This window comes from Alosa alosa, chromosome 20 (genome assembly GCF_017589495.1).
Source record: "Alosa alosa isolate M-15738 ecotype Scorff River chromosome 20, AALO_Geno_1.1, whole genome shotgun sequence".
NCBI classification, from domain to species: Eukaryota; Metazoa; Chordata; class Actinopteri; order Clupeiformes; family Clupeidae; genus Alosa; species Alosa alosa.
Window position 1 is genome coordinate 9499653 of NC_063208.1, and position 14178 is coordinate 9513830.

A 14178-nucleotide genomic window follows, 5' to 3' on the forward strand; every position below is an offset into this window, starting at 1 on the left:
CTAACTTAAGACTCAGGTCATTCACTGTGCTCTCCCAGCGGCTGTGGTCACGTCTTGAACTCACACAAACGCATCACTCTCCTGGCAGCGACTGCGTGACCCCCCACACACACACCCCCACCCATCTCGTTCAGAGCAGCAACAGAAAGCGTAGTAGTCATGACAACAGTAGAAGCAGTGATCATAAAGAACGCTGCCTGTCCCAGCCCAGTATGGTACAGCACAGATACAGTCTTGTTAGGGTTCTTCCTTTTCTCCCCTCGTCCCTTTCTTTTTTTGTTCCCGGTGTATGCCCGGCCGGGCGGGTCAGAGAGGGATGGGGGATGAGGGACACCGAAGCTCTGGCTGCATCTGCAGCAACGATGACGTGGGGAAACTGCTCTCATTTCTGCCATTCCTCACCCTAGGATCACCAGTTCTTTCCACACCCACAGGAATGCGTCTTATCAAGTAGGTATTTATTTCTAAGGTATGTTAATATGAGTGATACCGCCTCACATATCTGACTGATTACAGATTTAGTGACAGGCTTGTTTTGGAATTTATGATTTGTCCATGAATATTTGTATAAATATCATATAGTTATGATTAGTCTTTGTCCCATATGTTCTACCAATTCATAATCATTTTTTATCCACATCAAGTTTTAGACAAAAAAATGTGCATTCAATATATATATGATGCATGTTGAATGCACAATTTTTTGCACAATTATATATATATATATATATATATATATATATATATATATATATATATATATATATATATATAATATCACACACACATGACTTCTTAATGAAGATTCAGAAATGAAGATTCAGAAAACTGGTGGGTAAAGATGACATATGTAAATCTGGGTCATACAGCCAAAACAGCAACCACTTGGGGCACATATGAACATGGCTGGCGTGATAGGCAAGCACCAGCAAAACATGCCCAACAACTAGACACAAAGTTGGGCACATTCTGATTGCATAAGGGTGATCCCGATTGGTTTGAAGGACAGGCCTTGAGGAACAGTCAGTCCTTGAGTTGGCCTGCTAACACTTGTTTTTCTCCATTGTCTAGTCGTCCCTGTCTCTTTGGTTCCTTAAATTCTTGGGACAGGATGCTAGCTCATATTGCACGGCACACCAACAACAAACATGTGTTGCAACAGAGCCAGTATCCAGGAAAACATTGGTTACATTTGGTTGTGAAAGTATCACTAGAGGTGCACTGGTCTCGGCCATAGGTACATGACTGGAAGCAATGCACATCCCAGTCAGATTGAGTTTGTATTCAAAAAGAGTTGGTGAGCTCATATTAAGAAGATAATAAACGTGGTTAAACGAACAAGTTAAGGCCCTTGTTTAAGCCAAAACAGGAATCTTCTAAGCGATAACTGTATAGGCCTGGCCAAAATGGCCAACTGTGTGCAAAAAAAAGATTTGGGAGGACACATCAAGCCATTTAGGAAGAAACAAAAAAAAATCCCTTTTCTGAAACAAAAACACATAACTTTTGCGTCACTGCCTCTTCTATTCTGGATAAAGTATTACTGTACGGTACAAGTCTTATCTTTAAAATACTTTTAAAGTGTTTCCTGGATTTTGAATTCTACCTAAGTTTATTTGAATAAAGAACGCATTGGCCTTTGATAAGGAGTACCTGTGCACCTCTATATCTCACTACAGCTTTAAAAGACAATCTGATGCTATAAGGTATGTGGCGGACCAGGGAAGGGTTGAGTTTGGTGGTGGTGGTGGAGGCAGTATGGTCATAGGGAGGGTTTAACTAAAGGGACGAAAATGGCAAGAAGACACAATCAGCAGTGATGAGAGAAGAGTTAACGTTACTATCTGAGGAAGGAGACACTGAGGGGGGGGGGGTCGATCTATCCATCATCTTCCGTAATGGGCTGAGTGTGTGGGACCTGCACCCTGCTTCAAGACACTCATAAGGAACCCGGTGGGGAGGTGGGGTTTGGGCGTGGAAGGAGGAAGGGAGGCATTGGGGTTAGTATTGGGGGGGGCGTACTCAATTGGAGTGGTGGGGGTACAGGGATAGGGGTTTGGGGGGGTGGCAGGTGGGTGACTCTGCTCTTATCCAGCCAGCTTGCTGGTGACTAGAGAGGATTTCCTCTGAGGCAGGTCCTGCGGCGTGGGGATGTGGTCCCCGGTCACCAGCCCTTTCTCCTGACCGGCCACCGGCAACTGCTTGCTCTTCATCTTGGCCTTGGCCATGTTGTAGTCGCCTGAGTCAAAGTACTTTTGCTGCAGAGAGAGAGAGGGAGGGAGGGAGGGAGGGAGGGAGGGAGGGAGAGGGAGGAAAAAAGTGAAAGAGGCAGAGATGACAGAAGTGGAAAGAAGAGAAAGACAATAAAAAAGAGAATAGAGGAAGAGATAAACATATAATGAATCAAAAGTCTGTAAACTTATGAGTCACAGGCCTGCAGGCTGACAAACAAGAGGGAAGAAAACATCCAATTATATATACATGTAACAAGTCATCCAACTAAAATACAAACCTCCATCACCTACTCCATCCCCTACTTTTGTGTATGTAGACTGTGTGTGTGGGGGTAATGGTATGTGTGTGTGTGTGTTTGTTTGTCTGTGTGTGTGTGTGTGTGTGTGTGTGTGTGTTTGCTTGTAAGCGTGTGTGTGGGGGTAATGGTGTGTGTGTGTTTGTTTATCTCTGTGTGTGTTTGCTTGTAAGTGTGTGTGGGGGTAATGGTGTGTGTGTGTGTTTGTTTATCTCTGTGTGTGTATGTGTGTGTTTGCTTGTAAGTGTGTGTGGGGGGATAATGGTGTGTGTGTGTGTTTGTTTATCTCTGTGTGTGTATGTGTGTGTGTGTGTTCATCTGTGTGTGTGTGTGTTTGCTTGTAAGTGTGTGTGTGGGGGTAATGGTGTGTTTGTTTATCTGTGTGTGTGTGTGTGTGTGTGTTATGATTATGGGATTTGTCCAAAGCGACATACAAATAAAAACAATACAATAGCTAAATTTAACAGTGAACAATTTAAAAAGACTGGTAAGACTCCATTAAGGAGACAATTAACAAAATTCATAGCAACAACCATCTAATGTTAAACATTTTCAGATACACCAGGTTGTTTTGCTACAGTGGCATTTTTTAACCCTTAAAGGAGTACCGTCACACCGGTGTGACGGGAATGTTGGGAAATTAACATTCTAAAGAATATCTGGGTTCATTGAATTCAACATAGAATTTTAGAACCTTCAATTGTTGCGGAACTTAGAATGTTCAAAAACCTACACCTTTAATTGCAGTTCCGCTGTAGCAGTGTGAGCACAACAGATGCAGAGGCAGCGCCAGTACCTCACACACTCACTAAGTCTCATCGCACCATTTGCAATTATGAGGGGATGTGACAACCACTGAGGAGAAAGCCCGAGGCACTTCCACTTTCATTTTTAAAGTGCACTCTAACCACATTTACTTCACAATTTTCCTCTCACAGAGAATGTGCTTTGGGCTGGAAGTGCAATGCTTTATTTTAGTGTGCATATACTCTGGTGTGTAGTGGCAAAGCACTGCACGTGGATAATTTACTTGTATGGTACTAGTAGTGATGAGGAGAGTAAGAAAAGCCACTACATGAAGAGGTTAGAAATTTGGGTTCCTCTCGTAAAAATGTAAAACCTTTATGTGAGGTGATAGTTGAATAAGTGGTGTGTGTGTGTGTGTTGAATCATACCAAAGCTTAGCATTGTGATAAATGATCAAAAACACTCTTTTGACAGTGTTTTGAGTGCATTGTTTAAAGTGAGTCCTTGAAATGTGAGGTGCTCTAAATGAATAAATGCTGCCACTGAATCTTCCTTTCATCAAACAGCAGGTGGTAGGACACAAGTGATTAACCCTGACGTCAAAGAACAGAATCTATGCTAAGGCAGATAAAAATGAATCTAGACCACCCTTCTTAACATGTTTTGTCCCCTTTTAAATTAGGGCCCAAGTGTCATACAAATTAGAACCAAGAGAGTACAATAAGGTTGAACCAAAGATCCTTTATCAACCGTCTCTGGTTGAACAATCCTATGTTCCAAATTAGAACCCAGAGAGTGCAATAAGGTTGAACAATCCTAAGTTCCAAGCACAATTCCCTTACCCCTTTCTGTAGTCTCTTCATCAGGAAGTCTGACCCTCCTGGCTTTTGCCCCAGGTTGGGGTACTTGGCCTTGAGCTTGGCCTCCTCTGATTTCACTGGGTTGGCGTCCTTCTCCTGGGAGTCCTGCTGGGGACAGAGATGCTTATTAACGGCCACATGCACACCAAGTTCAAAAATTTCATCCGAAATTATTGTCACAATTTTAAAATACAACCTCAGGTTGTGTCAATCACGATAACACACAGCGTCTTTGAAACTTTATTTGAAACCTATTGTTTACATTTTTGGAACGCGTTTGACTTTATGGGTACGAGTTTGACAGCATATTTTGCCGACAGTGCATACATACGCACTGTGGCCAGAGCGAAGTGAGACGCAAGTCGAAGTTAAGTAAGTCGAAGTTAAGTAATAAACATAGATCAGAATTTAATATTGGTTGCATGTGATTGGTTTATTCGATTTCAGTACACTGGAAAGGTCTCGTCCATTTCAGAGTCCCAGCCTTGACGTAGCTTCCTGTTACCTATATCGCTGCCGAACTGTTTTTATCGTGTACTTGTGTAGTGTCAATGAATGAGCTTTCCTATAGCAGTGTTTTTTATCCAATCGACAAAGTTTAAATTAAAGTTGATATTTAGCAGATGCTTTAATCCAAAGCATCACTGACTCGCAATGGCAGATTCGGGAATTGAACATGGGTCGACCGATCATCAGCCGGTGACATTACCATTGCTCCGCCATGCTTGTTAATTAAAAAAAAGCTCCCTCTACAACTTCAGAGTAGATATTTTACGACACTCCTCGCTCGGTCAGTCTACTTTGTCCTCTTTCCCTGTTCCTCTGACAACGGTTTACTCACTTTCTGCTTCTTTTCACCGGATCTGTCTGAGAAACTCCAGCGCTACCTTGTTCTAGCTGGTGCCTGGCACATGTTTGTAGTGGCGTAAAGCAATTTGTTACATCGTGAGACAGCGAGACTTGAGACGCGGACCAAGGGTGGTTTTTCCCCACAGACGCTAGGGGGAAGCGAGAAGGCCACCATTCAACCCGGAAAAAGTCATATAACCATCCCAATGACCCCGAAGCTGTTATGGTTAAGGTAAATTAAGCTAAAAAAAACAGCATAGTTCCCCTTTAACTTTGTGTGTGAGGAGGCCTTATAAAATACCATGAGAATAACAGGCTAGTTGACATGTGAATGCAACATATGCAGATGGGGGAAGTTCCTTTACAAAGCTTTGCCTCGCTTACACCCCCACGACCCCCACCCCCTTCATTCAGAGCTATTAAGCTGAGGTGCAGCCATTTCCGAAAGTCCTTTCTGCCATGATTCCGTGATAAGGGTGTTGGTCCTGACCCTTATCAACCAGGGGCGCGTTTCCCAAAACCATAGTATTAGTTAGCAACTTTGTTGGTTGCAATGCAATTTCCCATTGTCAACCAACTAAGTTGCTAACAGGTTAGCAACTATGGTTTTGGGAAACGCACCCCTGGGTTGTGGTTCATCGAAACATTATATCATCCAAGGTTGCTTGGGGCTGGGTAGTGGATTGGTTAAGGAGCTAGCATGCAGTCAAAAGTTGTGGGTTTAATTCCTGGCTTCCACCGCTGTGCCCTTGAGCAAGGCACTTAAGTTGCTCCGGGGTCAATATAATCCCTTGAAATATAGCTGACATATATAAATCAGTTTGGACAACAGTGTCTGCTAAATGAATAAATGTAAATGCAATATTGTAGCAAAGAGCTTTGCCTCAATACTCAACATGTCTGGGTTACTGCCTTAAAATGGACAGTCTAGTCTACTTTATTTTTCAAAACTAGGCTACACAATGCCAGGTCTGAATGTGTCTGCTACAGCGAAAAGGTAAAAGACAAGCCAACCCTTTATGCCATCCTTTAGTGGTTGGTATTAATTTGCATTGACAAGATGATACTACACCACAAGGCACACCAATCGGATGTCCATGGTTTATAAAAGACTTCTTTGGCGAGCCACCCTGTTATCTCCACGTCCAACGAGCCTCACCCCGTCCTATCTCGCCAGTCAGCAGAGCAGAAGCCGACACTGGGCTGACTGACACATAGCTCTGGTCATCTATCTACTGTATGTCATTGAGACCACAAGGGAACAATATCCCATCTATCAGTGGCCTGGCCTGGCCTGAAAACAAAAGACAGACAGTTAAACTAAGCCTAGTAGGTCTATCTGTACTTGGTCTAAGTGCTAGATTGAGCAGCACACCTTTTTTATGAAAGTTTAAATGTTTCTTTTTTTGTTTTCACCCAAACATTTTGATTAATAAGCTTCCTGTCTCCCTTATTAGTGAGGCTAGTTTCATTACCATCTCTACGTGCACTGGGTAGCACTCAAAGTCTTCTTTGCTAGCATGATTAAGGAAGGTGGTCTAAGCGTCCTGATACACAACAGCACACAACTGACACAGCAAGTCAGAACAGTCGCTTTGGTGTTCCTTCATCTGACGGCAGCCTCCAGGGTAGGTCTGCACGATTTGGGGAAAACATCTAATTGCAATTTTTCTGACCAATATTGTGATTGCGATTTGATTTGTAATATTCATTTAATTTTTTTTAATTAAGATTCAGTTCAATATGCCATCGCTTTAAGTTGAACCACTTCTGATTTGTAAGCATGCCTAATGCATGAGAAGTACAACACTAGGTGAGCTTCACTGTCTGTCACACAAGGAGGATGACATGAATATAAAAATCACAGATGTGACAAGATTAACATTTGGGAAAGAGTTGCAAGCTGCACGTTTAATTGCAGCTTTTTTGCGATTAGTTAATTGCATTAGTTTAAATTGCGATTTCAATTAAAAATCTATTAATTTTGCAGCCCTACTCTAAAGCCAAGAGACCCTTAAGCCAGCCCCACATATGACTGAGATTGTCTTTGGTTACAAAGCCCCTTCATAAGCCTGGATGTAGTCAGCTATAAGCAAGAGCAGGAAATGAGAAGGCCACAAAAGCAGGGGGCTTTCGTGGTGGGGTTTGCTGCAGACCCTAACTGTGCAAATGTCCTTTGAACAAGGTGCTTAAAAGTCCCTGAGGGTGACTGCTGCATTATTGTGTACAGAGCTTTACAGATCCAACAGGATGATCCCTCCTTCATGGCATTAAGTGCCTTAGCTAACCTATACCCATCCAAATGCAGCACATCGGCCTTGCATACATTTAGAAGCTGTAGCGAGGGACAGATGGCACCCTATATAGGCTACACCAAGGTAAGCTGCAGGACAGGTGTGCCTAACACTTCCCTTTGCATAAACAGTGTTACCGTCCAGTTTATTCGTTGCTGCCGTTTGTTTATTTTAGTACCTGAATGGGTGTTTCATTCAGTACATGAGAAGTCTCCAAGATAGGGTGACGGTGCGTGGGCGGATGAGTTTATGATAAGATACACAAATGAGCAAGGTACAGAATATTTACAACACTGCTATAAACAGGTGAATGATTAACATGTCTGGGACTAATTCCACCTTTACTGTGCTGATAACGGCCTTGGGAATAGTGAGTTACTTGTCTTTATGCTGGTCATATTTCAACACAGAAGCAACAAATCATCCTTAAATATCAACAGAGGAAGTATTGAATTGAATGATCATGGACCTTGGAACTCAGAACACTTTTAGCAAGTCATCATCACAATAGAAACCACACCCACATAGTCCCTCACTGTATACCAGTGTTTCTCAAAGTGTGGTCCAGGGACCACTGGTGGTTCGCACGCTATTCCAAGTGGTCCGAGAGCAGACTTGGTAAAATATAATATAGATGAGTTGTTTGCAATATTGAACCAACTTGTATGTAAATCAAAACAGTTCTGCAACACTGCCTATGTAAGCTGCGGCAATTTAAATCATACGAGTCCTCTGACACTATAAGCAAGGTGGTTCAGTGAGTAGGCCTATTGTGGAATATACTGTTGAAGTAGATCAACTGTTTTTAGGTGGTTTGTGAGTTTTTTTATTGGTTCAGTGGTCCTTGGTCTGAAAAAGTTTGAGAAACCCTGCTGTATACCTGGCTCATATATTACAAAGGTATAGACCCCCTACATATGCTTAGCTTCAACACTCCCGAGGTTGTACCATTCATGATCTGACCTGACTGAAGCACCATGAAAAGCCATAACCTCAAAAGCCAACAAACTATGCATGTTCATGAAAGTGGGCGGGGGAGCAGGGAGAGTATTTCACATACATGGTTTGGTGACACCGTGCAGCCGCGGCCTACTGGTTAGTGCTTCGGACTTGTAACCGGAGGGTTGCCGGTTCGAACCCCGACCAGTAGGCACGGCTGAAGTGCCCTTGCAAGGCACCTAACCCCTCACTGCTGAAGTGAGCAAGGCACCTAACCCCTCACTGCTCCCCGAGCGCCGCTGTTGTTGCAGGCAGCTCACTGCACCGGGATTAGCGTGTGCTTCACCTCACTGCGTGTTCACTGTGTGCTGAGTGTGTTTCACTAATTCACGGATTGGGATAAATGCAGAGACCAAATTTCCCTCACAGGATCAAAAGACTACTTATACTTATACTTAGAAGATCTCTAAGACGTTGTTTTGTTAGGTTGTTTTATTTGCCAGATAGCCAGCTGATGAACGTGGAGAAATGTTTGAGTCAGTCCACATCATCAAGTGACGGAATATCCAAAGTTGACAAAATACCAAGTTGCACACCTGCCAGAAAACACAGGATAGTGAGCCTAGCCACAACTTCAGAGAATACAAATGGCATAAGCTTAATTGCTATGATTATGAGGGGCTCCTCGAAAAAATGTTCTCCCTCACAAGGAGTCTTTGGAACCAAAAGTTTGAGAACCCCTGACTTAAACCATGTTTGTGAAATACACAGACTGGACAGGTCACTTTAACCATTTATGCGAAATAAATCTTAGTCTGGACAAGTCACTTTCCAGCTGGAGAGAAAACAGCACTACAGCACAGAGACACAGGCTACTCTCTCTCCTGGGTTCTTTGGCTTCCCCACTGAGGGCACACTGAAGAGTCTGTCTGTTCAGACTGTACACAGGCCACATGTTGTCAGTAGTGAGTATTGGAGGTCTCTCTCTCTCTCTCTCAGCAGCACGGCCACTGCGTCCGCAACAAGTCACTGCGGAGAAAACTCCAGCTTTAAAAACAATGCGTATGCATGATGATGATGCATGCATGCATACGTCTGCCCTGCCCACCGTCATGATTTTGTCACGGACTGCAAAGTCTGCTTCAACTGCAGGGGAGGTAAAATATTTAAGAGACCGTTACACAAAATAAGGTCATGTCATGAGCACTATGTGCTGTGCCAAAAGCCTTCAGGCAGACTTCGTTATAAACGTTAAGATGGCTGTCGGGGCTTTTCTGTTTTATGGTAGCGCTATCCATTCTTTAGTTGGGATTTTTATGTAGGTTGTCAATATAGTAAACTACATCTATGTAACAGTGGGTAGCACCAGGTGGGTGCTACACATTGATGGTAGTTAGTGAGGTTCCCTCTGCACTGTAAAACACTGTAACCTGACAGTTAGGAAATATTAAGGTAATTAGGTACTGTTGAGGTGCCATGTGGTGACGCCAACAAGCCTATACTTAGATCTTAGAATGGCATCAACACTCTAGAGCTTACAGGCTACCCTTCTATAGGGTTAGAATTCTACTGATGAGCACTCTGTGCAGTAAGATCAGGTAGTTGAGCTGTGGAGAGGTGTAAACTGTGGGGTGTCTGCTGATGCAGTGCAGTTATGATTTATGTAGCTTAGCAGCCGCTTAGCTGAGTTACTGTGCATTTAGGGTGTCTGACGAGCAACAACTTATCAGTGATGTGAGCATTTGGTAAGAAAGTGGTAACAACAATACTATGGAAGACTATGGTTGCTACTTGTCAAATGCATTGAATGTGCCTTTACCTTGCAAGACACTCAGATGGCAGGTAGTCTATGGGTTTGGACCAATACAGTCACCTGAGGCTATGGGATTATTGATTAAGCCTGATATTTAGGCAGAAACATAGGCCTTGCAGAATGTGTAGAACATTAGCCATCTTAAAGAATAAAAGAATGTCTCAAAGAATGTTATGTACATTGATTGGTACTTGTATTTGAGGATAAGAGCAGCAGTATCCCGATATTCTGCTGTGTTTCTCGCCCTAAAGGCACTCAAGAGACCGTGTACTTGACATCTCAGCCTGCTAATGCAGTTGGACACCAAGAGCCTCAACAGCAGCAATCACGCCTACTCTCTCCTCCACTGTTCCTGTGAACTGGATCAACATCGCAGAGCTGCGCACGAAATTTTTAGTCATCATAACCGGAAGACACCTCTGAAGCTTGACAACAGCACTGACCAATGAGGGGAACGATTTTTTGCGACTGATCACCTAACCTGCAATATGGGAAAGGATAACTTGTGCATTAATGCAGGATATCCGAGCCTTGCCCGTATATGGGCTAGCTCGATGTCACGACATGTAATTACACATTCACAATAAGGCGACAGGTAATAAAACGTGGCTAGGACGCAATATTACAATCAATACACCCATCTCAGCTTAATTCTATGTCAGGGTACTGTGACAGTAAGTCATTGGTTTAAAATAAGCGACGTAGCAGGCTTAACGTTACAGCTAGCTAACGTTAGCTGGCATCCAAAGCCCTGCTCTGTTCAAGGTAGGCTGCACAATAAAACCTACCTGTTTCTCCTCTCCGAACTCCAATGGCGCCTCGGACTCTTGATTCTCTGACGACATGTTTCTACTTGGGAAACGGTAAAGCGCCTTTTCGTCGCCTGAAAAAGGGAGCTTTTATATATACTCTGCCCTCAGCCCACGGCACTCCTGTACAATATTCCTATTCTTATTCCAAAATGGCGATTGACACATCTGACGTCACGCAAGGAGGCGTTGGAAGGATGAATGACAAATACATTCACCAATGAGGTTCACCAATGAGGAAAAGTAACCGCCAGGAAGAGAGTACAATTTTATTAACATGTCTTTGGCATTTAAGGAAAACACACTATTATGTAGGCTACTCTTTTCTATTGTGTTGCCTAGATAAAAAAAAAGCCCAAACATTGCATTTAGAAATCGACATGTCTCATCATCTGACAGGTGTAGGCCTAAATCATCAAGGAATCATACACTGTAGGCCTACAGAAGTTAGGCCATGAGTGTTTTTTTTACTTAGGCCTACATTAGCCTACTTCAGCAATCTCTACTATTGTAAGACCTATGTCAAAGTCCGTTTTTCAGAGTCTGTGTCAATGATGCTTATTAATTTATGTATTACATTACATTACATTTAGCAGACACTTCTTGACCAAAGGCCTATACCTTATTATAGCCAGCCATAAATAAATAATAGCCTAATCATAAAAAGAATAATAGCTTAAGGTAATAACTTTGCTTCATTGTATGTAAAACAAAATACCTTTAGCCTACAAGTGTATAAGTTATTTATAAGAATAAAATTGAATATTAAAAAACCGAATAGTAGGATAGAGATGTTTCCCCACAATATTTGTATAGCCTAGTGACTCTTGGGTTGGGTTGGGTCACTTCACAGTATCGCTTTGAGTGCCTTAATAAAGTGCTTAATAAATGTAAAAATGTTGTTGTTGTTGGGTTGGGAATAGCCTAATTCACTGAGGCAATTCATGGCAGGTAGTAGGCTAAAAGCTCTCTTATTGAAATGCTGTGTCAGACAGACCAAGCCTGATAGTTGGGTTATCTGGAATTTTACCTTTTGTCATGAATGATTCTCTTGTAGGTGGGGGACCATGAAGGGCCTGTTTTCTGCGATTAGTTTGGTCACTGTTACGTCGGCATCTCTCACGGCCTGCATTTTTCAGGCTCTGACTGGTTAAAGAGAGGTGTGAGGCATTCCATTACACCTCAACCTCCATTTCAGCTCTGACGTAAGCACATTGGCTTACTGTGGACGTGTTGATTGGTGTGTTTAAACCATAGACTGTATATATAGAACAGTTTATGGTTTAAACAGCACTCTTTTCTAAATGATAAATAAAAAATAATGAATTTGAAATGAAAGTTCTATATTCTAATATTCTTATTTCATGATGACTTCTGTACTGTACTAGAAGTCGCTGAATGTGATGAATGTCATGATATAAACAAACAATACATGCAATTTATTTTAGCCTGAACTCTATTGTTGCTGTACAAGATGTAAATCTAAATGCACTTCATTTAATTGTTCATTTTGTATTTGCAAGGTATAAACACTAATTCTTGTTTTCGGTGGGGCTTGGAAAGTCAGATTGAACAGATCAGATCAGACTTATTAGACAATGGATAGTTGGATTGTCTCATTTTGTCTTTTATTACTGTGGACTGTCCCAGAAGTTGGATTCTTTTTTTATTTGAACATAAATTAGCAAAGTCCCCCTTTTTTTTTTTTTTCGAAACCACTTTGATTAGAGATTGCAGGATAGTCATTATGCTGCTTGTGGGCTAGTGTCATGAAACTAATAGAACTGCACTGTGAATGTTGCCATAGCAATGCAGGACTCAAATTCCTGCACTCTGTAGCCTTCAATCACACCAAAGATTCTAGAATCTTTGATCACACTGTCTCACAGCCACGCCTCCAGACAAGGATGCAGAAATGTAGGCATGCCCTATTTCCCTAAGGTTTAGGTTTAAACAGGGGCTTGTGTATGTGTGTGTGTGTGTGTGTGTATGTGTAGACACATTTACGGAATATTTGATCTTACCCAAACATAAGATGCTTACCCATACACAGCACACTATCCCATCTCCCCTGTCATCCCCCCAACACACACACCAAGACCCCTGGCAGTTGGGTTAGCCCCTTGAGCCGTGGATCTGCCCAAGGTAAGGGAGTTTTTCCTTGCCCCTGTTGCTCTTGGGTGCTCCTTGTTGGTGCCCCCCACCCAATCCCAATCCTCCCCCACCTTTTTATGCAGCCCTTGCCACTTAATCTACTAAATCCCTCTTCTACAGCACTCCCCCCCCCCCATTAATGCACAATTAGGCTGACACCAGACATAATTTCACTGCATTTCATACTTCCAGTAACTATATGCATGTGACAATAAACTTCCTTGTATCCTTGTATAACAATAGCATCATTTTACTTCAGTAAAATAAGTTAGGTTTTCAGGTAGGTAGGCTACATGCGGAACGTGTGTCTAGCTTTAAGTTCCTTGGGGTACACATCACCGAAAATCTTTCTTGGTCTCTTAACTCCTCCAGTCTGGTGAAGAAGGCGCATCAGCCCCTTCACTTTCTACGAACCCTGAAGAAAGCACACTCTGTCCTAGGATTCTAACAGACTTCTACCGTTGTGCCATTGAGAGAATACTCTAACTGGATCTCTGTATGGTACGGCAACTGCCACGCTGCTGATCGCAAGGCACTACAAAGAGTAGTTATCTGCCCAAAGGACTATTGGCTCCCAACTCCCCTCCATCCACAACACATATCAAAAACGCTGTACAAATAAAGCCAAATCCATTGTCAAGGATGCCCACCCAAACCATGGTATTTACTATACATTATATTTATATTTATTACACGGCTCTTCATAATGCTAAAGAATGCTCCATTCACTTGAATGGGCCTTCCCAACATTCGGCGGTCTGCTGCTCCGCTGCGCGTCGGGGTCCGGTTCGCCCTGTGCAATATATGTATTACATGTACATATAATGTACATATTTATACTCTACATATATACTCTACTTATCTTTGTAGACATGTCTTCTGGAAAACCTGTATTTATCCAACTATACACTGTACATTATTAATCTCTATTGTCTACACAACTGCACAGAATAGGCTACCATACTAAACCTGCACTTGGCATTTAATGCTTCTTTGCACTTCTGGTTGGATGTCAACTGCATTTCATTGGCTCTGTACCTGTACTCTGCTAAATGACAATAAAGTTGAATCTAATCTAATCTTAAAAGAAACACCAGCACTGGCCTTCAGAAAATCCATTAGGCCCTACTTCTTGAAGAGCCATAGCTGTGACCTACACTGCCCTCTGTTGGTTTCCATTAGC

General features: G+C 42.5%; 1 protein-coding gene across 2 annotated transcripts; it reads right to left on the minus strand.

Moving 5' to 3' along the window:
• Window positions 1–830: 830 nt before the first annotated feature.
• LOC125284948 (alpha-endosulfine-like) lies at window positions 831–11473 on the minus strand. Of its 2 annotated transcripts, none has more exons than XM_048229118.1 (3): window positions 10821–11473; window positions 4120–4245; window positions 831–2258 (listed from the first exon to the last, which is right to left on the minus strand). In XM_048229118.1, the coding sequence occupies exons 1-3, from the start codon at window positions 10875–10877 to the stop codon at window positions 2088–2090; spliced, it is 354 nt and encodes a 117-aa protein (XP_048085075.1). In that variant the 5' UTR covers window positions 10878–11473; the 3' UTR covers window positions 831–2087. The 2 variants fall into 2 exon arrangements, with proteins under 2 accessions (XP_048085075.1, XP_048085076.1); XM_048229119.1 differs by having other exon boundaries at window positions 4120–4242; window positions 10821–11468.
• Between the last annotated feature and the right edge of the window lie 2705 nt (window positions 11474–14178).

Excerpts from the sequence above, each read along its gene's own strand:
- LOC125284948 (XM_048229118.1), bottom strand. The coding sequence starts at position 10,877 with ATGTCGTCAGAGAATCAAGAGTCCGAGGCGCCATTGGAGTTCGGAGAG. Across the intron at positions 4,246-10,820 it reads AGTTCGGAGAGGAGAAACAG|CAGGACTCCCAGGAGAAGGA; the intron begins GTAGGTTTTATT and ends CTCTGTCCCCAG. Across the intron at positions 2,259-4,119 it reads TGAAGAGACTACAGAAAGGG|CAAAAGTACTTTGACTCAGG; the intron begins GTAAGGGAATTG and ends CTCTCTCTGCAG.